This window comes from Sphaeramia orbicularis, chromosome 13 (genome assembly GCF_902148855.1).
Source record: "Sphaeramia orbicularis chromosome 13, fSphaOr1.1, whole genome shotgun sequence".
NCBI lineage: Eukaryota > Metazoa > Chordata > Actinopteri > Kurtiformes > Apogonidae > Sphaeramia > Sphaeramia orbicularis.
The window spans coordinates 30,105,796-30,131,494 of NC_043969.1; the positions used below are offsets into that span (position 1 = coordinate 30,105,796).

The window sequence follows — 25,699 nt, forward strand, 5'->3', positions numbered from 1 at the left end:
AACTCAGCTATTTATGTTCCAACTGTTTAACCAAAATCAACATATTATGGTGAATTTGCAAAATATAGGGTTCTATATGACATCTGCATATTACTTTATCCCCTGCACAGTAACCTTTCTAAGTTACCAATCTAAGATTGCTATGCCCTTTGGGAAATGAATAAACCTTTTTTGTAGAGAGCGTTTCTATCTATCCACAGCTGTTATAAAAGCAGTTGTCCTCATCTCTCTTGTGAAGTGCTGAGCAAACATGCACAACCTGGAGAGGGCAATTTTGTTTTCATTGTCTATTGTTTATGTGAATGCAGTTTCTAGCTGTAAACTGTTTGGCACATTTGACATGCCAAGTCTCTTTAAACAGGGAGACATAATGATTGGGGGGATTTTTCCGGTTTATAACAAAGAGGTAAGCAGCACATCTTCATATGAGAGGGATCCTCCTGGAGTCGAGTGTGCAGGGTGAGTTTTACATGTCATCTCATCTTACTCTTACTGTACACATTCACTTTGTATATCAGTGCACTGGAGCAAATTTACAGCCTATTTTAATCATCAAAATGTCTTAGGTTCGATTTGCGAGCTTTTCGGTGGACGCAAGTGATGATATTTGCAATTGAAGAAATCAATAATGATCCTGCAATCCTGCCAAACATTTCCCTCGGCTACAGGATACTTAATTCTTGTGCATCTCCTACAAATACTTTACGTGCTGCTCTAACGCTGGCAAGTAGACCAAAGGAGACTGACAGGACCTCACCATGTCCTCCAGCCATATCTGCCCTCATAGCAGAGTCAGGATCGTCTCAGTCTTTGGCTGTGGCAGGAACTCTCGGACCATTTGACGTGCCAATTGTAGGTAAAGCATTACATTTTTTCAGTCATTCTTGTGCTTTTATGTTGCAATTGTGTCTGAATTTTCTTGCTGTTTGTCTTACAGGTCAGTTATTTCTCAACTTGTGCCTGCCTCAGTGACAGGGTTAAATATCCTACTTTTTTCCGGACAATCCCCAGTGATTATTTCCAGGCTAAAGCTCTGGCAGCGCTGGTGAAACATTTTGACTGGCAGTGGATCGGGGCCATACAGTCAGACAATGATTATGGGCGGAATGGGATCCTGGCCTTCACCGAAGAGGTTAAAAAGCTTGGTGTTTGCATTGCATTTGTTGGGACCGTTCTGCGGACATACACAATGGATAAAATTCTTGATGTTGTTGAAATGATCAAGAAGTCGACAGTAAAAGTCATTCTGGCTTTTGTTCCAGAGGGTGACTTTTATCCTTTAATGAGAGAGGTAGTGAAACAGAACATTACAGGGATTCAGTGGATCGCCAGCGAAGCCTGGATAACAGCTGCACGTCCTTCCACACCTGAAATTTACAAGACTTTTGGAGGAGCCCTGGGGTTTGTTGTGCAGAAAATGCCAATCCCAAATCTAAAACCTTTCCTTACAGGCATTAACCCATACGCTGATCCAAAAGCAGCTTTTGTGAAAGATTTTTGGGAGATAATGGTTGGCTGCACACCTGCTTTCCCTGAGGAAACCACAAAATTTGAGACAACAAAGGAAATATGCACAGGGAATGAGACATTAAAATATTCCACGGATGTGTTTTTCAATGTGACACAGCTCAGAGTGTCATATAATGTGTATAAGGCAGTGTATGCTATTGCATATGCCCTACATGAACTGATATTCTGTCAACCAGTGGGAGAAAAATCAATAAAGCCATGTTTAAACATATCAAAAATTTCTCCCAAGAAGGTAAGAAGTAGAACAACATGACAACAATCTGTAGAGAGTTTATGTTTGAATGTATACAGTAATATTTTAACAAATGCATTATTTTAGGTAACTGATTATCTACAAAAAGTGAAGTTCATCAATCATTTTGGGGATTATGTATTCTTTGATAAGAACGGGAACCCCCCTGCTTCTTATGACATTATTAACTGGCAGATGATAGACGGACAGGTGCAACATGTCACAGTGGGTCATTTCGCCTCTTCTGACGACGGTGACTATGAGCTCAGCATCCATGAGGAACAGATAGTGTGGCGAACAGGAAAAACGGTAATTTCTAATAATGATAATTAGTTTTTGAATGTCCTATCAACTGAATATAGCTGCACTGACGTTACTTTTTTCCTCCCTCAGCTTCCGACATCAGTGTGCTCTAATGTTTGCTCAGTCGGAACAAGAAAAGCTCAAATTAAAGGAAAGCCCAGGTGCTGCTTTGACTGTATCTTATGTGCTGATGGAACTATTGCTAATTCAACAGGTAGTGCAGACATGTGTAATACACTACTAAAGATCTGGTACTGTGATATACATTATACAGATCCTGATATTAACCCATAAAGACCCAAACAGCCACCAATGACCAAAACCATGCACTGATCTAAAATGTTTAATAACTTCTGATTCATTATTTGATTTGATTTGATTTGATTTGATTTGATTTGATTTGATTTTGATTTGATTTGATAAGACACTTTGTGACTCTGTCTGTGAAAAGTGCTCTATAAATAAAATTTACTTACTGACTTATTAATCCTATCAATCCATGTAAATAATTGGCGTAAAATGCAATTTTTCATCTTTTCATGATCATCAGATATGACCCATTCAGATATTCAGAGGTTCTGTAGTTACCGTGGAAACAGTCATTTTCTACACCATTGATTCACCAGTAAAACCCATAGAGTTGGATCAATGACAGTGGATGAAGATACTTAGTTTATGTTCAGTTAATGCTATATTTAGCTGAAAAAGTCACTTTTTCTTCAGTTTTCTCTGTTTTTGATATGATAACCCTCAACTTTAATCTGAGCTTTCATGAACATCCACATGATTAGTAACTCAAATATAGGAACATACATGATGTTCACTGAAAAAACGCAAAATACAGAAAATAATGTCATAATAAATGGTGAAAAATCACTGAAGAAAGATATGGAGAAAAAAACATTTTGTAACTACCACCAAAGTAGCACTGGATCTTTATGGGTTAAAATATTCTTTCCATTAATACTGGATTATTTAAATTGTGGATTATGTGTATTTTTTACCTGCAAATCAGATTGTTAGACAAAAAAAACTGTACATACTATTTGTTTATGTTTAACAGGAGCAGCAGATTGCACACCCTGTCCACAAGAATACTGGTCTAATGACAAAAAAGACGAGTGCATTCCTAAAACAGTTGAGTTCCTGACATATCATGAGCCGATGGGAGTAGCTATCACTATCGTATCTCTGCTGGGAACGTCTCTCTCACTGGTTACAATGGTGGTCTTCATCCGCTACAGAGAAACCCCCGTGATTAAAGCCAGTAACTCAGAACTGAGCTGCTTCTTGTTATTTTCACTGTGTTTGTGTTTTCTCTGTCCCCTCACTTTCATTGGCAGGCCCACAGTGTGGACTTGCATGCTGAGGCACACAGCTTTTGGAATTACATTCGCACTTTGCATTTCTTGTGTCTTAGGAAAAACTATTGTTGTCGTAACAGCTTTCAAAGCCAGATTTCCTTACAGTAAGGCTGCGGGAAAGTTTGGACCTGCACAGCAAAGGATCATAGTTTGCTCTTGCACTTTGATACAGATAGTAATATGTGTGCTGTGGCTTACGTTGAACCCTCCGTTTCCAGACATGGTTTTCAGATATAGCAATAAAAAGATAGTTTTAGAGTGTAACACTGGTTCTGAGGCTGCATTTTATGCTGTGCTGGGGTACATAGGCCTCCTTGCAATAATATGTTTAGGTCTGGCATTTTTAGCTCGAAAGCTGCCTGATAATTTTAATGAAGCCAAATTCATCACCTTCAGCATGTTGATATTTTGTGCAGTGTGGATCACCTTTATCCCTGCATATGTTAGCTCTCCTGGGAAGTTTACTGCAGCTGTTGAGACCTTTGCCATTTTATCTTCAGCATTTGGTTTATTAATTAGCATTTTCGCACCCAAATGTTATATTATTCTCATCAAGCCGGAGAAAAATACCAAGAAGCATATCATGGGAAAAACTGAAATACAATAAAGGGTGACCTAATTGAATTTGATGTTGTTATCCAGTACTTTAAATAAAGTCAATAAAGCAATAGTTTCTACTATTTTATTCTAAGTATTAAAATGATGTAGTTCCATGTACATATCAAAATTACAGTCACATTGTTGGGTGATATTGTCATTTAATTATTTGAATTTATAAAATAATTTGTATTATTAAACTATGAAACTTACCCAGTGAAAGTGTAACTCAAACTGATTTCTTCATGAATATGCTTGTTTTCAATAAAATAAGTTTTTATTCAGATTTTCACATTTGTCACATACAAGGTAACACACAGGCAACAGTGAAATGAAATGTTATGGATAAAAAGAACCAACCTGATATTCACAATAAAAAAACAAGAGATGCAAAAAAAAAAGTATAAAATAAAGAAAAAGTATAGATATCAAGAGAAATTTGACCATGTACATGGCCTGGAGCTAAAAATAAGAATGAACAAAATTTTAAGTGTATGTACATGAGTACAGAAGTTTATGAAGCCTACATGAAAAAAAGTGCATGAACATGAGTAGAGCAGATAAGATAATAACAATAATGATAATGTTCCACAAATGATAAGAGAAATTACAGACTGAGTGAAAGAGGTAATGTAGAAGGCAATTTATTAGAATATATCTCTACGCATTCATTTGTGTGCTATGCGATAGTGGTATGTGCTAAGGCTAGTTGCTAATGCTCATGCTAGGTACTTTGTATGTTAAGATGGGTAAAATGAATATGAATTATCAAGTGAGTTAACCTTTAATTTACAGAAACACAGATATACTGAAAATGTAAAAACTGATCATTAATTCATGGTAAAGTGGCAATAGTAAAGTAGTATGGTAGTAGTAGTAATAAAGTAATCTCTTACTACTGCTTTTGTCCACATAAAAAAACAAACAAACAAAAAACAAACAAACAAACAAACTTAAAACCAAGTTTTTTAACTGAAAGATTTTTGGACAGATTCCATATTTTTTAACTGTCATTTCCAAAATTTGCATGCTACAATGAAAATGTCTATGTATTGTGATGTCTATTGCTTATAATGATGTAAATAAATACTGTGTTTGAGTAATTCGAGGAACCACATAGTGTTTAAAAAAGTTGTCTTTATTTCTTTATTTCATTATTCATTTGATTCAACATCCTTCCCATCAATTCTTGTAAAACTCACAATTTTTAATATTTTTTATCGATGCATCATGTTTTTCTTTGTGTTTTTTTCTGGCTTCAGAATGATGATGTAGGATTTTGGAGCAAAAATGCAAAAAAGGAGACCAAAAGCAGAGGCTAAAATTGCAAAAATGTGCACAGCCACTGTGTATTTCCCAGCTGTGCTCACATATACTGGAATAAATGTAATCCACACAGCAAAGAATATCAGCATGCTGAAGGTGATGAACTTTGCCTCATTGAAATTATCAGGGAGTTTCCGGGCCAAAAAAGCCACAAGGAAACACATGCAGGCTAAGATGCCGATGTATCCCAGAACACACCAGAAGCCGACCTCTGAACCAGTCACACACTCCATGATGATGGTAGAGCTGTGGTAATGTGTGTTGTTGTTGGCATGAGGTGGACTGGAGAGCAGCCAGATTACACAGATTATCACCTGAACAGTGGAGGAAAAAACAAAATGGACATTGTAAATCGTCCCATTGAAAACATATTTATAGGTGATTGGCTCATGGAGGGGATTTCTACCTGAACAGCAGTTGCTAAAATTACAATTGCTCTCTGTTGCTTTGGTCCAAACCACTTCATGGCGTTACTTCCTGGCAGTGTGGACCGAAAAGCCACTAAGACCACCATTGTCTTGGCCAGGAGACATGAAATGCAGAGGGCAAAACTGATCCCAAATGCAGGATACCTGATCCTGCAGAGCCAGTCTGAGGGCTCACCAATGAACAACAGGCCAACAAGAAAACACACGGCGAGGAACAGCAAGAGAAGAAAGCTCAGCTCCATGTTGTTGGCCCGAACCAACGGCGTGTCTTTGTGTATGAAGAACACGGCGAGGACGGACAGGGAAATACAAGCTCCAAGAACAGATACAATACAAAGCACAATACCCATTAACTCATGATAAGACAAGAACTCCATAGTCTTTGGGATGCAGACATTTCTGTTTTCATTGGGCCATGTGTCGTCTGAGCAGCGGGAGCACTCCAAAGAATCTGTTGGAGATAATATAAAAAGCAAATTTAGCTGAAGGCAAGGAATTTAACTGTACTGAAAAGATACAAAAGGACATATCACACCAGTTTCATTGCTGATTTCTCCCTCAGCACAGGAGACACAGTCGAAGCAGCAGATGGGTTCCCCTTTCCTCCTGGCGATGCGGAAACCTGGAGGACAACTGTCGCTGCACACAGACCGGGAAGCCTGAGAGGCAGAGTTTAATCAAACAGCTCCACACTTTCTATAGCATTATGTCTGTAGACTATTTTTAGATGTGTGACAACTCAATCCCCCCATCACTATCCATATTTGTGCAATTTCATAAAAAAAAATTAAAAAAAACTAAATAAAAAAACACATGCAAAGTAAATTCTTGTAAATGACTGTTGAATATACTAAGTTGATATGGTTCTAAATATATACCTATGTAATACAATATTCTAAAGGACTCATATCTTAAAGGTCATAGTACAAAGAAAACAAATCTGAGAAACTCTCCGAAACTCTGAGAAACTGTACCATTTTAAGAATAATTAAAAAAAAAAAAAAAAAAAGTAATTCAAAACTAATTTTTAATCTGATGGCAATATGTTGGGACAGGAGGAACAAAACACTGGAAATGTAAGTGACACCACAAAGAACAAGCTGGAGGAACATTCTACAGGGTGTTTCAAAAAAAAGTATACACTCAGAAAAATGCCTAAAAAATGAAAATTTCATAAGTTTCAGAAAATATCTATATGGTTATTGATAGACCAAGGTCTCATGCTTTCATTACCACAGTGGCAGGTATAAGCCGTTCCACGTGAGTGTGCACGGTCCTTGCACTTTATTGGGATAGAAAATGGCTTGCGCACAGATATGAGAGGGATAAAACAAGATCAGACACCACAATTGGAAAGCTTAGGCAGGTGCTTTAATGCTGTGTAATTTACAAGAAAATTCAGTTAACCCTTTGTCTTCCAGAAGCCTCCAAACTTTGCACCCAGGTTGAGCCATCCAGGCATGACTATTTAAATTTCTCGGAAGCTACGAAGCACTGTTTACATTTGTCAGACCACAGTCCATTTTAGGCCTGTGGAGAGCTAAGGGCAAATTGTGCCTGCGAAGAAATGGTGGCCACGTAGAAGACTGAACTGTGTGTGCCTGCGTTCTTTGGCATGAACCACGATCAGAACCAGACGTGCAAGGACTTGCTGTTTGAGTGAAGGAAGGCACAGCCTGGGTGCAAAGTTTGGAGGCTTCTGGAAGACAAAGGGTAAACTGAATTTTCTCGTAAATTACACAGCATTAAAGCACCTGCCTAAGCTTTCCAATTGTGGTGTCTGATCTTGTTTTAACCCTCTCATATCTGTGCGCAAGCCATTTTCTATCCCAATTAAGTACAAGGACCATGCTCACTCACGTGGTATGGCTGATACCTGCCATTGTGGTAATGAAAGCATGAGACCTTGGTCTATCAATAACCACATAAATATTTTCTGAAACTTATGGAACTTTCATTTTTTAGGCATTTTTCTGAGTGTATACTTTTTTTTGAAACACCCTGTATAACTGATTAGGTCAATCAGCACCAGGTCAGTAATGTGAATGAAAAGAACATCTCAAAGAGACAGAGTTTCTCAGAGTTCATATGTTTTCTATGTTCTAGTGAATCTAGGAATCACAGAATTTTGGATTCACTTCCTCATACTCTGAGGATTCATTATATGAGCCAAATGTAATTTATGCAAAGTTAAATAGACAACATTATATTTAAAAGCAACATATTCCCCTGTATGCTTTTGCTTATTTAAGGGTAAAGCATTTTGCAAACTAACAAGAAAAGTTTTGTTGATATGTTGGTTAACACTACATACAAGAGTCTGAGGGGAGAACATGGTCTTAAACCTGTTTGCAGAGAACACACCTGCTTCCCAACAGGCCACTGAATGACCGAGTCATTTATGACCAGGCTGTGTCCGTCACGTGATGAATCGTCATAGAAACCAACTTTAGCCAGATACACTGACCCATCAGACCTCCTCTGCCAGTTTAAGAGGTCGTAGTAAGCAACAGGGTCTCCATTTTGGTCAAAGCTGACTCTTTCTCCCAGTGCAGAAAAATTTGCACACTTCATGTAGTGTATAAGCTGAGGGACAAAAAAAAAACAAACAAACAACCTTATACATAGAGATGAAATATGATGTGTAATACTATAATACTGAATGTGGACACATTCTCACCTGCCAGGGTTGAAAACTCTTGGGGTCTGCACAGGTGCCGTTAGAAAAAGGTCCCTGTCCTGATATGCATTCACTCATGTCTTGTAAAGCATGAGCCACCAGATACACAGCCTTGTACACATTATAGGACACCCTTAGCTGTGTCACATCAGAATAAGAAGTGTAAACATCCAGTAAATCTTCTGTTCCTTTACATGGCTTTCGGTCTGGGTAGGGGTCACCGCTGTGGGAGTGGGTGTTGACTGAGCCGTTGAGTCGACAGTTGAAGGTTTCCTCCCAGAACTCTGCCAGGAAAGCTGACTTATGAATGTGTGATGGTCTGATACTGATGAGATGTTGCTTCAGACCCGGTATCACATCAGCCCTCCGTATGGCGAACCCCAGCGTTCCCGTCAGGAGATCACCGAACTCTGCCCACAGTGACGATGCAGTGGACCAGGCCTCACTGGCGATCCACTGCAGCCCCGTGATATTACGATGTCTGATCTCTTGTAAAATGCTCTGCATCTCTGACTCACTACAAAAATTAATAATGACCTTGGATGATGACATCTAAATAGAGAAAAGTACAAAAATAATTACAATTTAATGCACTTTCAGTTGTTTGTAAAAAAAAAAAAAAAATATATATATATATATATATATATATATATATATATATATATATATATATATATATATATATATATATATATATTCTCTATGTATCTTCAGTCAAAACTTTGTCGAAGTCTTGATGAAATCTGTTGGGCAATCGGATACATGTTAAATGATATATGTCTGAATTATATAAACCTCAGGAGGCACAAGACTTTAAAAAATTAAAGCTTTCTTCAAATCTGAAATTGTTATTCAAAATAATGAAGTAGTGAATCAAACTTATGTGTAAAATAGAAAATTTGTGATATCTCTACTCATCTAATGACGCATCATGCACATTGTGAATTGAATTAAAAGTTAATCATGAATTCACATGAACACTCATCTGACAAATCATAAAATACAGCACTACATTACAACAAAATAAGCAACAGTTGTTCTACATGTCATATTATTTTGTTTTATTCTGTTTGTGAAGCATCTTTGAGTGTCCAAAAAAGCGCTGTATAAGTTTGATGTATTATAATTATTATAATAATAATAATAATAATAATAATAATAATTATTATTATTATTATTATTATTATTATTATTATTATTATTATTATTATTATTATTAACCACCATCTATTGTAGGTGAAGATGTTTCATTGTGGTCGGTGCCTGTTTCCTCAGCCCGTTCCTCCTGCATCTCTGTCAGGAGAAGTCCAGTCAAGGAGACAAGGACACAAAAAGCAACATTCAAATTCGGGAAGAAGGGGAAGAGTGTTCTTACCCTCTCACTGTGTGTGATACTTCACATTCAGACCCATGGCAAACATGAATTGAAAAATGAGTTCCATCTATTTAGAATAATTAACCCATAAAGACCCAGCGCTACTTTTACGTAAGTTCCCAAATGAAATTTTCTCTATATTTAACCTTTCTTTGGTGATTTGTCACCATTTATATATAATATTATCCTCTGTGTTTTGTATTTTATCAGTATAAATCACATATTTTCCTATATGTAATTTACTGATCATGTAGATGTTCATGAAGGTTCAGGTTAAAGTTGAAGGTTACTATATCAAAAATAGAAAAACACTGCAGAAAAAGTGACCTTTTCAGTTAAATCTATCATTAACTGAACATAAATCAAGTGTCTCCATCCATCATCATTTATTAAACTCCATGGGTTTTACTGGTGAATCAATATTGTAGAAGATGATGGTGTTTCCACGTTCATTATGGAGCCTCTGAACGTCCAAATGGATCATATCAAAGGACCATGAAAAGATGACCAATTAAATTTTACACCAATTATTTACATGTATTGATAGGATTAATGGATCAACAGGTTTTAAACAGTTACATCAGTAGATAGTTCAGGTCGATGACAGATGTTTGGGTCTTAATGGGTTACATTTTGTTTGGGAGAATACAGTGATTTTTTCGTCACTAATTAAAACATACACTGAAAACATTGACTTGAAATGACCAATACCTTGACAAAGTCATGAAAAGGAACAGTGCAATAAATGATGCAAGAAATTACAGGAATTACACCTGAGTAAATCGGATTAATGTGTTAACCTTTTACCTCACAACACAGTCTCCATTTTGATATATACACACACACAACAAATTGTGAGCTCTTGAATGTATGCTGACGTGAAACAATCTAATATTTGTACATTTGTTTAGACCTGTATACCTGAATGACATCTAGGAGTTCATCCAGGGCCTGTTGATTCAGTGATACAGGGTAGAAGTGTGTGTAGGCAGCACACACACCATACTGCACTGACTCCTGGAGGAAGAGCTGGATGGCAAAGCGAGCGTAGTCAGACTCCAGCCCGATGACTCCCACCCACGTCCATCCAAAGTAGCTAACCAGACGGACCAGGGCCCTGATCTGGAAGGCGTCACTGGGCATGGTGCGCATGAATGACGGGAACTCCCTTTGGTTACTCAGACAGCTGCACGATGCAAAATAGCTCACCTAGTGTTAACGCAAACAATAGTTAATCTTCTGCACAATTTGCTCAATGAAAAGGCTCCTAAGCAAGTATCACATTTCACTGTTGCTTTGTAAGAGTTCAGCGATGCAGAATGTGTGCTTCACTTTACATGAACAGGTCAGTTTGTACATTAAAACCAAGCATTCAGCTAAAAAAAACAAAAAAAACTTTGTCTATTCATTAATGTACAAACTTTTTGAGATCTTATGAATTTATGATATTGTAGTTTTTAAAAGCGTTGAGTGGATGACACATGAAGTTAATAAGAGATGAAAAATACAAACTGTAAACATTCTTAAGTAAGAGAATACTGGTTTGTGGTTGCCTCACCAAGGGGATTTGGAAAGAACCCAGACTTCTGAGCAGAGCCATTGATACCCCAGATGCAGCATCTCCTATGATCACCGGTGACACAGTCCTGCGGACGTCAGCACAGCCCAAATGAGAGACATTGGAGTTGCTCCTCAGACCTTTGCCTCCGTCTGCAGTGTTGACTGTGGATCTCTCTGGGTGTCCATTCACCAGGAGTAAAGAAGCTCTCAGAGACACAGGTATAACATCACAGCTGTCGCGGATATCAAAGCCCAGCCTTAGCCGTGGTAGGAGGTCAGAGCGCTCATTGATCTCCTTTATGGCAAAAGCCATGGTCTGCATCCAGCGCAAAGCACGAGAATTAAAACTAGACAAATAAAAAACATTTCATCAGCACAAATAAAAACATCACACATTAAGTCTCGAAAAAATGTTTGCAAATGTAATGACAATAAATACATGCACTTGCTAATCACACAACACACAAACACATTCAGTTTCAGAAGTCAAAATAAATCACATTTGCATATTAATTAACACTTCTAAATATGAACTTACTACTTGTATGTGCTAAGAGTTGGTTTTGTTTTGAATGTTGGAAGAGAAGGTTCTGGACTATAATGTAGAGGGAATAAACCCCCAATAACAATATCTCCATTTTCATACAGACTGTTTGCTTTCTCATCCCCCAAGAAAACACAGGTATCCAGAGCAGCAGCTGAGCCCAGTTCACCCACACACACAGAAAACAACATTAGGAGTGTGGTAACAAGCAATGCCATTTTGACCAAGGACATCAAAACAAGCATCAGCTCTGTAAAGTTAAATATTGAAGTATCCTACAAGTAGTGTTATTCATTTACTGTTTCCTATCACATACAATTAGAGAGAAATCAGCCTTTCACCTGAGTGCATCCACTCGAAGCTGACTTATATTGTTTGCACAAATAAACCTGAGGGGATAGAGCAGTGAATACTGATGTCACTAAAGGGGACGCCTTAAGCTCCTCAGATACAGTGAATACACTAAATTTACATAAAGTTTATATAGAGTTAGAAAACAAAAGGTTTAGTCACTGATATACTTATTCTTTTTATTATTATTGAATTAATTAATTTATTCAAAAAATAGACATTCAACACAAATTTGGAGTTACCATTTCTGATTGCTGATGTATTTTCTTAATGCACTAATTGAATATTTTTAAATATATATTTTTTAAAATATTCTAACCCTAACCCTATTGAATGCAAGTGGTTTTAGTTTACATGTTCTCATGAAAGTTTTAGCTCCTTCTTGTATCAAGGTATACCTGCAGTAGCTTCCTAATTGTCTAAACATGAAGCATGTTTTTCATATGCTTTTTCATTTTAACATCTTAGGGAAAACAGTGATGAGATATGTTTCTTCTCACTTTCCTTTAGAATTCATAGTTATTATGAGTTATTCTAGTACAGATTTGATGTAATACTTTATAATACAATAGCTTTATATATTTTGGGAATTAATTTTTTCCTTGAATTAGTTTTAAAGACATTTTTAAATTAATTATGAATGTGTTATTAATAATTTTATATTGAGCTAAAACTAGTGTACGTGAAAAACTGACAAATTCAGGAAGACAACATTTTCTTTATTGCATTACATACCAGGCATCACAGACTCATTTGATTCAAATGACTCTCTTATTAACACAACTTTCCAAATCATATGATTTTCAGTCTTTATCAATGCATCATGTTTTTCTTTGTGTTTTTTTCTGGCTTCAGAATGATGATGTAGGATTTTGGAGCAAAAATGCAAAAAAGGAGACCAAAAGCAGAGGCTAAAATTGCAAAAATGTGCACAGCCACTGTGTATTTCCCAGCTGTGCTCACATATACTGGAATAAAAGTAATCCACACAGCAAAGAATATCAGCATGCTGAAGGTGATGAACTTTGCCTCATTGAAATTATCAGGGAGTTTCCGGGCCAAAAAAGCCACGAGGAAACACATGCAGGCTAAGATGCCGATGTATCCCAGAACACACCAGAAGCCGACCTCTGAACCAGTCACACACTCCATGATGATGGTAGAGCTGTGGTAATGTGTGTTGTTGTTGGCATGAGGTGGACTGGAGAGCAGCCAGATTACACAGATTATCACCTGAACAGTGGAGGAAAAAACAAAATGGACATTGTAAAACGTCCCATTGAAAACATATTTATAGGTGATTGGCTCATGGAGGGGATTTCTACCTGAACAGCAGTTGCTAAAATTACAATTGCTCTCTGTTGCTTTGGTCCAAACCACTTCATGGCGTTACTTCCTGGCAGTGTGGACCGAAAAGCCACTAAGACCACCATTGTCTTGGCCAGGAGACATGAAATGCAGAGGGCAAAACTGATCCCAAATGCAGGATACCTGATCCTGCAGAGCCAGTCTGAGGGCTCACCAATGAACAACAGGCCAACAAGAAAACACACGGCGAGGAACAACAAGAGAAGAAAGCTCAGCTCCATGTTGTTGGCCCGAACCAACGGCGTGTCTTTGTGTATGAAGAACACGGCGAGGACGGACAGGGAAATACAAGCTCCAAGAACAGATACAATACAAAGCACAATACCCATTAACTCATGATAAGACAAGAACTCTATAGTCTTTGGGATGCAGACATTTCTGTTTTCATTGGGCCATGTGTCGTCTGAGCAGCGGGAGCACTCCAAAGAATCTGTTGGAGATAATATAAAAAGCAAATTTAGCTGAAGGCAAGGAATTTAACTGTACTGAAAAGATACAAAAGGACATATCACACCAGTTTCATTGCTGATTTCTCCCTCAGCACAGGAGACACAGTCGAAGCAGCAGATGGGTTCCCCTTTCCTCCTGGCGATGCGGAAACCTGGAGGACAACTGTCGCTGCACACAGACCGGGAAGCCTGAGAGGCAGAGTTCAGCCACTCAGAAACACACAGAGGTTAATCAGAGTGCCTTAAACTTCAGATAAAACTCTATGTCTTTAAGAGTAAACTGATTTCTAAGGTGTAACAATATGATAGGTACGAGTAAAAATAATCATTTATCTTAAACAATTATTATTTTTTTTAAATTACCAAAAAAGTCTGAATATTTGTCAATCATCACACTGTCCTTAATACCTTGACATTATTCTAAATTTGTACATTTTTAGAATTTTTTCAGCATCAACTAATTTAAGTAAAATGCTATAGTCTGTAATAAGTTGATCTCTTGAACATTCACAAACTTAGCTATAGTAGATAGTTTTTCCATTTCCATTTCTTGCAAAATTTTGGTTTATATGTATCTATATGGTGGGATGTGTATAAAGATGGATGATGTGAGAGCTCTACATAAATAGTGTAATAGTATATGTATAATAATACTTTAGTGGCTGAATCCAGTATAGGTCTTTGGTCCCATTCACTGGATTCAGTCAGTGGTATTTGGGTCAATGCTAATTTCAAAGTGTACATTACAGGTACATTTCACTGGGCTGATTTGTCATTTTTATGATCAGTCTGTAATGTTTCATTATTTTAAGTTGTATTGTCAAAGTTATTTTATAAACAAATACTGTCCAAAAAACCAAAAAAAGGCAGCCAGCTAGTTTACGGTCTCTAGGTCTGTAATGTAATTCCAGTATTTTTTTTACAGTTTTATCATATCTTTCAATAAGCAGCACCATAAGATCCATGTTTATATAGTTTAAGATCTGCATGCAATCCTGGTCACAGTTGGCTTGAATTGAATTAAAGTATTTTGCACATTAATGAGAAAAGTTTTGTTGATATGTTGGTTAACACTACATACAAGAGTCTGAGGGGAGAACATGGTCTTAAACCTGTTTGCAGAGAACACACCTGCTTCCCAACAGGCCACTGAATGACCGAGTCATTTATGACCAGGCTGTGTCCATCACGTGATGAGTCGTCATAGAAACCAACTTTAGCCAGATACACTGACCCATCAGACCTCCTCTGCCAGTTTAAGAGGTCATAGTAAGCAACAGGGTCTCCATTTTGGTCAAAGCTGACTCTTTCTCCCAGTGCAGAAAAATTTGCACACTTCATGTAGTGTATAAGCTGAGGGACAAAAAAAACCAAACAAACAACCTTATACATAGAGATGAAATATGATGTGTAATACTATAATACTGAATGTGGACACATTCTCACCTGCCAGGGTTGAAAACTCTTGGGGTCTCCACAGGTGCCGTTAGAAAAAGGTCCCTGTCCTGATATGCACTCACTCATGTCTTGTAAAGCATGAGCCACCAGATACACAGCCTTGTACACATTATAGGACACCCTTAGCTGTGTCACATCAGAATAAGAAGTGTAAACATCCAGTAAATCTTCTGTTCCTTTACATGGCTTTCGGTCTGGGTAGGGGTCACCGCTGTGGGAGTGGGTGTTGACTGAGCCGTTGAGTCGACAGTTGAAGGTTTCCTCCCAGAACTCTGCCAGGAAAGCTGACTTATGAATGTGTGATGGTCTGATACTGATGAGATGTTGCTTCAGACCCGGTATCACATCAGCCCTCCGTATGGCGAACCCCAGCGTTCCCGTCAGAAGACCACCGAACTCTGCCCACAGTGACGATGCAGTGGACCAGGCCTCACTGGCGATCCACTGCAGCCCCGTGATATTACGATGTTGGATCTCTTGTAAAATGCTCTGCATCTCTGACTCACCACTAAAGTTAATGATGACCCTAGAGGATGACATCTAAACAGGGACAAGATAAACAGAATAAAAATGTATTGCACTTGACTTGTTTATAAAAAAAAGTGTATTACATCTTAACATGATGTATAGAATAAACTCCATTTCTGTAAAAGTTGTGACATTTTCTGTTTACAATGAAAACAAAAATCTGTGATTTCATACTTCAAGAATTAAAATTGCTTTGAAAAAGATGAATAAATACAGTGCGTGTGACCAAGTTACAGGAAGGCAAGAGACTAAAAATCAAATCAATCCAAATGCTTTTGAATCATATAATTTTGAGAAATTGTATCTCTTGTAGTTGGATTACTTCTGTTTAATCTTTCTGGACAACATAGCCAATGGTCCTTTAAAAACACTATATTTTTGGTTATAAAACTCCCCAAAAGATGATGGCTTTCTCTTAAATTAATCTAACAAAAGATGACCGCAACCATCACAGTGATTGTAATTTCAGTGAATGTTCATGTTAGTTTGTCTATTCTTTGTGTACATTATACCTGAATGACATCTAGGAGTTCATCCAGGGCCTGTTGATTCAGTGATACAGGGTAGAAGTGTGTGTAGGCAGCACACACACCATACTGCACTGACTCCTGGAGGAAGAGCTGAATGGCAAAGCGAGCGTAGTCAGACTCGACACCAATGACTCCCACCCACGTCCATCCAAAGTAGCTAACCAGACGGACCAGGGCCCTGATCTGGAAGGCGTCACTGGGCATGGTGCGCATGAATGACGGGAACTCCCTTTGGTTACTCAGACAGCTGCACGATGCAAAATAGCTCACCTAGTGTTAACACAAACAATAGTTAATCTTCTGCACAATTTGCTCAATGAAAAGGCTCCTAAGCAAGTATCACATTTCACTGTTGCTTTGTACGAGCTCAACGATGCAGAATGTGTGCTTCACTTTACATGAACAGGTCAGTTTGTACATTAAAACCAAGCATTCAGCTGGAAAAATAAAAAGGTGACTTCATTAATTAATTAATGCACAAACTTAAACTTTAAGAGGAGAAAATAAAAATAGGGTAAATCGATTATGGGCTTTTTTTAAATCTATATCATTATTAGATTTCTCTTAAATAATTTACATTAATATATAAAGCACTCTTCTAAACATCATGATAATTCAGCACTCTATTGAAATAAAAAGGAAGAAAAATAAGGGCCAGTCAGTCTCACTAGGGGGATCTGGAAAGAACCCAGACTTCTGAGCAGAGTCATCGATATCCCAGATGCAGCATCTCCTATGATCACCGATGAAACAGTCCTGTGAATGTCAACGCAGCCCAAATTATTACTATGGACTGTGAACTCTCTGTCTCCATTTTCACTGTTGACTCTGGGTCTCTCTGGGTGTCCATTCACCAGGAGTAAAGAAGCTCTCAGTGAAACAGGTATATCATCACAGCTGTCACGAATATCGAAGCCCAGTCTTAGCCGTGGCAGGAGGTCAGAGCGCTCATTGATCTCCTTTATGGCAAAAGCCATGGTCTGCATCCAGCGTAAAGCACGGGAACTGAAACTACAAGTGAAAAACCGTTCATTACACACCACAAATACACAGATTCGATCTCACAAGTATGAATAAGTCATGTATGAATGTACTTCATATTACTAAGTACCATAGTATCAACTTACTACTTGTATGTAGTAGGTGTTGGTTTTGTTTTATATGTTAAAAAAGAGGCCTCAGGACTATAATGTAGAGGGAATAAACCCCCAATAACTATATCTCCATTTTCATAAAGGCTGTTTGTTTTCTCATCCCCCAAAAAACGACAGGTATCTAGAGCAGCAGCTAAACTACATTCACCAACAAACAGACAAAGTAACATTAGAGGCTTGGTAGCTGCTGATGCCATTTTTGGACAAGACCATCCAAACAAGCATCACCTCTGCAAAATCTAACACTGCAGGGTGATTTATACAATCTGGTTTGTACACATAAACGTGAGGGGAAGGGTTATTTGATAATGACATCATTAAAGGTGGCACCTTATGGTCTGTTCTTCATATCAATATAGCAAATGGAAAAAAACGTGTCTTTGTAATGTATTACATCTAATGATTTAAAGCTGAAAGCACCAACATCAGAGGAGAAATGCCAGAATCTGAAAATAGACATCATAAGTTTTCATTTTACTGGAGTCCCACAACCAGGAAGTGAACATATTCACTTAGAAATTACCTAAATACAATTAAAAACTGTTTCAGTAAATGTTGACTACTGGACAAGGGGTGAGTATTAAGTCATAAAACTTTTTTTGTTCAATGGTTTTTTTGGTAAAATCAGTATGTTTAAACATCACTTCCTCTCTGTAATTATGTCAGGTGACATCCTTGTGCCCACTATGAACTGGCTGCCAATTGCTGTCAATCAAGTATTTAAGCCCCTACTAGTGATGGGTGATTCGTGAAGGAATCGTTCAAAAGATTCGATTAATTTAAGTGAACGATTTGTATCAATTCGTGAACACAACTGAATTGATTCAGCAGCACTTTGCTAATATTATTATCTATTCATCACATAAACTTGTCGGAATCACTACCTTAGTCTGAGGCTGAAGTGCTGTGATGCACTGTTGAGCAGCCGTAGTTTCTACGGCAATATCTCTGATTGTAACAGGAGATTACTTCCTAGCAATGGACGGACCAAGCTGAGGTAGTGAACCACTGAATGAAAGAGCAGCTGAGTGGGGCCAAGTCGCTGAATAATTCATGCATCACTGATTCACTGGATCCTTCACAAGTCAATGACTTGCTGAATCGTTCACGAATTGATGATTCGCTGATTAGTTCATGAACTGATGAATCGCTTCCAAATCGCTGAGTCTATTGAACCACTGAACAAGACTAGATACCCCTACCATAACAAGACGGACGCCAGCCAGCCAGCCAGCCAGATAGATAGATAGATAGATAGATATAAAAGATAGAATAAATAAATATATATATATATATATATATATATATATATATATATATATATATATATATATATATATAATTGGTGAATCAAAGGACTCAATTCGCAACAAATGAACAAACCAAAAGAATCAAGTTAGCAAAAAGAATCAGACTTCCCATCCCTAGCCCCTACATGCCTGAAAACAGCTGACGATTATTTCATGGAGTGCATTTTCTACAGCCTGGAAAATATTTCAAATCACTTGAATTACCATATGGTGAGGTAACTGTGGGATTTTGGCCCAGTGACGTTTAAATACTATCAAGCACGACAGCTTTATGATGGCCACATGAATAATGTTATAGTGATCCCTAGATTTAGGTGAGATTAGTGCATGTGTGTTTATGAGGAGTTTGCCTGATGTCTGTTGATGTTGGCTGATTTTATTTCTAAGCTAATAGTCTCTAGTGTTCCATGCAGATTTAGAGGAATATAAGGAACATACATGTTTTAAAGAACCTGAGAGGAAACACTGGGAAAAGTTCAACCTAGAATTCAGTGTACTATGTGGATCTTACCCATTAGCTTAGAAGTAGGGTTGGCTAACACCAACAACATGACGGTTCTATGTACAGAACAGACAAATGTAAATGTTATTTTTTTTTTTTTATGATGTATTGTATATTTACACTGTCATTGTTTTGTTCACCATACTTTCATTCATTCAGTGTTCATGTTGTCATTTTACTTAACACATGACCAGCCATCCAATCCAGCAGCAGATTGTCATTAATGAGATACATGTCTAAGACGACCATAAAAAGTATATAACTGGCCTCAGAGGCTCTACCTCTATTTGGTGATGTGTAACAACATGACTCCACCTTCCATTTATTCTAACTGTGTCCTGACTTTGTCTTCCATCTTAATTTCCTGCTTTACATTTTCTGCTCAACCTGCAGCCAGACAGTGCATTCTGCAAAACAGCTTTGAACCGGGCTTTGTGGCCAAGGGTGATTTTCTAATTGGTGGGATTTTCCCACTTCACTACAACCAGGAGATGCCAGACCTTAACTCCACCTACAGACCACCACCAGTTAAGTGCAACGGGTGAGTTACTTCAACTTCAATGGAAAGAGTTGAAGCTGAAAAAGTACATATGAAATCCATAAATACATCTGGATTGCTTTGTGACATGCTGATATTTCTGTTTCCATACTTTCTGACATATACTGTATGTGCTATGTTATACATATGTGCTTCTGCTCCACTATAGTTTCGACCCCAGGGCTTTCCGCTGGGCTCAGACTATGAGGCTGGCAGTGGAGGAGATAAATCAAAATACAGAGCTGCTGCCCAATTATACCCTCGGATATAAAATCTTTGATTCATGTGCGTATCCACTGACAGGCCAGAGGGCTGCTCTGGCTGTGCTGAATGGGGTTGGAGAGGATGACTATCCAATGTGCACTGGCCCCTCTCCTCTTCTTGCTATAATTGGGGAGTCTGGATCTGCTCAGTCCATAGTGGTGTCAAGAATCCTGCAGCCATTCAAAATCCCAATGGTGAGAGCTCTATTCCCCTGAAAACTCCAAGAAATGTTAACATATCAGCTTGTAATGATATTATTTTCTTTCTTTTATTCTGTCGTCTCCTCTCAGATAAGTTACTTTTCATCATGTGCGTGTTTTACTGACAGACGGAAATATCCCAACTTCTTCAGAGTAATCCCTAATGATGACTATCAGGTGACGTCTCTTTGTGATTAGAGTAATTCTGTTTTCTTTTCTTATATTCCTCATTTAATAGATCTTATTTATTGTATTTTATTGTAATTTAATTTGTTTGTTTTTTGTTTTGTTTTTTTTTCTTTTTGCCCAGTTTACTCAGTGCTTATTCTAGTTACTGTTACCATTATAATTATCACCATGGTTGTTATTGTTAGTGTTGTTGATATTTTCTTGTGAGGGTCCTCGCCACCTTCTTCTTCCTTTTTCCTTTTTCTCCCCCCTTCACTCTTTACTTCTCTTCTCCCCTCTTCTTCTCCTCTTCTTTGTTCCTCCATGTCAGGTCTGGCATCTAAATGTGAATATCAAGGGGATCCGCATATACTTTTTGAAGTTTCCCTTGGCAAAGCACATTTGTTCAGCACAAAAAGGCAGCCAGACTATCATTCTGCTGTTACGATGCTGGACAAGACAAGTTAAAAAAAAAAAAAAAAAGAGCAATTCTCTTAGATTGTGGTGTCAGATAAATGTTTTTTTTCTTCATATGTGTTACAAGACCAAGTGAACTGGAATCTTTTTTTTTTTTTTTTTTTTTTTATGTCAGGTTAAAGCCATTGCCCAGCTGCTGGTCCATTTTGACTGGACCTGGGTGGGGCTGGTGCGAGGGGATCATGAATATGGACGCTTTGCTGTGCAAGGTCTACTCAGGGAATTACAGGGGACAAAAGTGTGTGTAGCATACCAAGAAATGATCCCTCTGCTCTACAACCGGCAGAGAGCTCTGGAGATTATGCAGGTGCATTTTACAGCTTATAGAGATTCTATTTCAAGACCTCCAACACCCCTGAGATTAGGTCCTGATGTGAAGCATGTATGCGTTTTGTAAGATTATTGTGTTATTCTACTGCACTGTAAGCCCGGACTTTGTATTTACTAAAATGCTTTAATTACAACACATTTAAATGATTTAAGTTTTATTACATTACTATATTAAGTATATTCTACTAATTTGTAGACATAGTCAAAAGTACAAAAACAGTTTAAGTTGAATGGATTTAAATCACTAAGTTTTAGTCATGACCACACCTTTTGATCTCTGCTTTGCATTGTGGGTATTGGGCATGTGGTTGAAAATGTATTATTTTTATGTGCAGGGGTTCAGCAGGGTTGTGGTGTTAGTGTTAATTTAGACTTAATGTGTGTATGGCAATGTTTATTGGCCTTTTTGTGTTTGTTTTTGTATTTTTGTAGAGCTGCACCTTGAGTTAGAGCCATAGGCCCAACAATGGCTTTCCTGTTCATTTTTGATTGTTCTTGTTCAATTAAAGTTTTTATGCCTTACCAAATTAAAAGCACTTCTCATATTGGCAAATGACCTTAAGCCAACTCCCTGCTTAACTCCCATCCGCACTACAATATATTAAGTTTAATAACTATACAAAGCAAATTCACAATGCGAAAGATTTTAATTTAAGTCAACTTGGAAATGAGTACAATGAACTGATGATATTAAGTCTAATGATTACACAAAGCAATTAACATTGGAACAAATTTTAAGTTAAATTAACTTGGCATTTAGTGTGTTGTATTTAAAATAGTAATTCCATTCAAATCAAGCATTTAAGTTTAATACACTCAAGTTTTCATAACTTATTACTTATATGTTTTAAGGCAACCGGTTTACTCAAATTTTTTAAGTAAACTCAACTTGTCTGGTCTTACTATGTGCCTTTTACTTTAACTTGGTTTCTTTCTGCTCTTTTTTTTTCACTCTTCCCTCATTCATTGTCTCTTTTTATGAAGGTAATGCGCAGCTCTGCAGCAAAAGTGGTGGTTGTGTTTTCAGCTGAGGGGGAAATGACTCCTTTCCTGAGAGACTACATGGCACAGAACATCACAGGAATCCAATGGGTGGCGAGTGAGGCCTGGGTCACGGCATCTGTCTTCACAGGGAGCGAGTATTACCCCTATCTGGGAGGCACGATTGGGTTTGGCATCAGAAAAGGCCACATCCCCAGACTGAGTGACTACCTGCAGACAGTAAACCCCGAAAACTACCCCAGTAATCCACTGGTGCATGAACTATGGGAAGCTCTGTATGGTTGTGCACCTTCTTCTGTCTCTGGTTCGCAGTTGCCTCCCTGTTCAGGACATGAGTTACTGTTAGAGCAGCATTCAGCCTACATGAATACATCTAGCCCTAGAGTGGCTTATAATGTCTATAAATCTGTATATGCAATAGCCCATTCTCTGCACAACATTTTTCTTTGTCAATCAGGCAGTGGGCCTTTCCAAAACAAGTCATGTGCACAAAGGAACAACATACACCCATGGCAGGTGAAATACAACATATTACTAGTATACTACTTTAAAATAACAAAAAAAAAAAAAAAAGCCTTGATATTAACTTCAATTATCTGCTTTCTAGCTCCAACACTATCTCCAGGAGGTGACATTCAACATTGCTGGTGAAGAGGTGAACTTTGACCTGAAAGGCGACTCCATACCCTACTATGATATCATCAACTGGCAGAGAGGCACAAGCGGGAATGTAGAGTTTGTCAATGTGGGGTTGTTTGATGGAACCAAGGCTGCTGGGGAGGAGTTGGTGATCCAGGAGGATGGGATTATATGGGCAGGTCATCAGAGTGAGGCAAGCTGCTCACACTGTGTTTTTACATTCATCAGAGGTCAGCTGTTGAAGTTCTGTAGGTTGAGATGGAGGTAAGTCAGGTAGGCAGGAAAAAGTGGAAATGACATGAATTTATTTTACAGTTGGAAACCTTAACACATTTTAATGCACCTGTCATTCTCTTCCTGATTATCCCAGTAAACAATATAGGAAAAGGTTTAAACATTGATACAAAACAAAGAAAAAAATATTTTATTTGCAGAATAATCGATTACTCATTAAGCTTTTCATGCATGAATTATTATAAACTGAGTGGGATCATTAATCCGAAAGAGACGAGATATATATATTAGGTCAATTGTTAGTAACCTTACACACAACTTTAATCATAAATATATTTTTAGCATAGTGTACAAAAGTCTATTTCCACAACAATAATATATAATTGATTTTGAAGAACTTAATCCAAAAAGTAACTGTAGTGGATATTAGGCATCAGTGGTAATATTAATAATCTGGTAATGTAAAAAAATATATATTAATCAGTGAATCTATGTATACATTTTGGTTGTTGTGGTGCTATAACTAGGCCAAACAGCTAATTAAGAGCAATTATTTTATATATTAGAGCTAATATTAGTTGAATATGGCTGTGCACAAAAGGATTAGTGCACTAAACATCACAACACATATTGAGGACCAAAAGCTGAGTGTGTATTGTGTGTATATTCCTTGTAGGTGCCGGTGTCTGTGTGCAGTGTCAGCTGTCTTCCAGGGTCCCGGAAGGCTGTCCGTCGTGGGGAGCTTGTCTGCTGCTTTGACTGTGTACCATGTGACAGTGGCAAAATTAGTAATGAGACAAGTATGCTTTAAACTGAAGAAACAAAGCAGCTCCAAGTGAAATGCTCAGTTCAATGACTTTGTTTTTTCTTCTTCTTTAGATTCAGTAGATTGCACATCTTGTCCTGAAGACTTCTGGTCAAACCAATATCGAACAGCCTGCATCCCCAAGAAAGTGGAGTTCTTGGCTTATAATACTTTGGGAATAGTCCTCACAGTGATCTCCATAGTGGGTGCCTGCCTCACTGTAGCTGTCCTCATAGTCTTTGTCTATCACAGAAACACAGCCATCGTCCGTGTTAACAACTCTGAACTCAGCTTCTTCATCCTGATCTCACTGACTCCATGTTTCCTTTGTTCCCTGGTCTTCATTGGAGAACCAACACCTTGGTCCTGTATGCTGCGTCACACTGCATTTAGCATCACTTTTTCCCTTTGCATCTCATGCATCTTTGGGAAGACTCTGGTGGTGTTGGCTGCTTTTACTGCTACAAGGCCAGGGAACAACATTATGAAGTGGCTAGGGCCCAAACAACAAAGGGCCATTATCTTCTCCTGCACCTTAGTTCAAGTGGTGATCTGCGCTGCTTGGCTCATCGATGCTCCTCCATATCCATCCAGAAACACACAATATGAACACTCAAAAATCATACTAGAATGCAGTGTAGGCTCCAGTCTGGCATTTTGGTGTGTTTTGGGATACATTGGCCTACAGGCCTGTCTGTGTTTTTTACTGGCTTTTCTGGCCCGGAAGTTGCCAGGCAACTTCAATGAGGCAAAGTTTATCACTTTTAGCATGTTGATCTTCTGTGCAGTCTGGCTGGCATTCATTCCTGCTTATATCAGCTCTCCTGGAAATTATGCAGATGCCGTGGAATCATTTGCTATTCTAGCTTCAAGTTTTGGGTTGTTGTTCTGTCTGTTTGCTCCCAAGTGTTATATTATATTATTAAAACCAGAAAAGAATACTAAACAGCACCTCATGGGCAAAGAAAAGAAATGACATGATTTCTATTCAATACTCAATGTTATGTAAAATACCTATAATAAACTATAGTGAGGTAGTCATTATGATGTATTAATATTCATAGAAATACAAATATGGAAAATTAATGCTATTTGGTGATTCTTTCTGAATATGAAATACTTTCTGTTCATCTTCTAAACTGTGAAGTGTATATTTTGGACTGCTTTAAAGTTACAAATCCAGAAAATATGAAAACTTACCCATGCATTAAACTTAATAAAGTCATGTGTTTACAAATCACTGTGTGCTAATGTATTTTATACAGTTAGGCTCATTTTCCCAGGAAAACACGGCTTATCTTCAACACAGATTTCAACCAAAAAACTAACAAAATAATATATAAATAAATAGGTGGAAAAGAAAAATAATTTTCTTATACAATTAATTACATAAAAATACTAGAATGATAGAATATCTGAAATGGTCATCAGAAAATGTATATGATTGGTTTAT

General features: G+C 37.8%; 2 protein-coding genes across 2 annotated transcripts; one reads left to right on the plus strand and one right to left on the minus strand.

The window, feature by feature from the left end:
• Positions 1-600: 600 nt before the first annotated feature.
• LOC115431105 (uncharacterized) lies at positions 601-25,222 on the plus strand. Its single transcript, XM_030151352.1, has 20 exons — positions 601-852; positions 938-1,762; positions 1,850-2,071; positions 2,156-2,279; positions 3,129-4,028; positions 5,426-5,603; positions 5,837-6,068; positions 6,343-6,488; positions 8,806-8,939; positions 11,552-11,669; positions 13,694-13,925; positions 14,200-14,334; positions 19,862-20,130; positions 20,297-20,585; positions 20,682-20,768; positions 21,352-21,543; positions 22,551-23,084; positions 23,176-23,400; positions 24,118-24,241; positions 24,321-25,222. Exons 1-20 carry the CDS (start codon positions 601-603, stop codon positions 25,220-25,222), a joined length of 6,120 nt encoding a protein of 2,039 aa, XP_030007212.1.
• Positions 5,244-11,717, minus strand: LOC115431822 (extracellular calcium-sensing receptor-like). The gene is made up of 8 exons (XM_030152474.1): positions 11,394-11,717; positions 10,757-11,044; positions 8,461-9,012; positions 8,145-8,366; positions 7,686-7,691; positions 6,316-6,439; positions 5,759-6,231; positions 5,244-5,666 (listed from the first exon to the last, which is right to left on the minus strand). Exons 1-8 carry the CDS (start codon positions 11,715-11,717, stop codon positions 5,244-5,246), a joined length of 2,412 nt encoding a protein of 803 aa, XP_030008334.1.
• Positions 25,223-25,699: the final 477 nt, after the last annotated feature.

What these genes read in the sequence shown, in the direction of transcription:
- LOC115431105 (XM_030151352.1), top strand. Translation starts at nt 601, where the DNA reads ATGATATTTGCAATTGAAGAAATCAATAATGATCCTGCAATCCTGCCA. An exon ending in AGCCTTAGCCGTGGTAGGAG is followed by an intron (nt 11,670 to 13,693) that starts GTCAGAGCGCTC and finishes ACTTCCTGGCAG; the next exon opens with TGTGGACCGAAAAGCCACTA. An exon ending in CTTTGTGTATGAAGAACACG is followed by an intron (nt 13,926 to 14,199) that starts GCGAGGACGGAC and finishes TTTCTCCCTCAG; the next exon opens with CACAGGAGACACAGTCGAAG.
- LOC115431822 (XM_030152474.1), bottom strand. Translation starts at nt 11,717, where the DNA reads ATGCAGACCATGGCTTTTGCCATAAAGGAGATCAATGAGCGCTCTGAC. An exon ending in AGAAATCAGCAATGAAACTG is followed by an intron (nt 6,232 to 6,315) that starts GTGTGATATGTC and finishes TATCTCCAACAG; the next exon opens with ATTCTTTGGAGTGCTCCCGC. An exon ending in TTTTAGCAACTGCTGTTCAG is followed by an intron (nt 5,667 to 5,758) that starts GTAGAAATCCCC and finishes TCCACTGTTCAG; the next exon opens with GTGATAATCTGTGTAATCTG.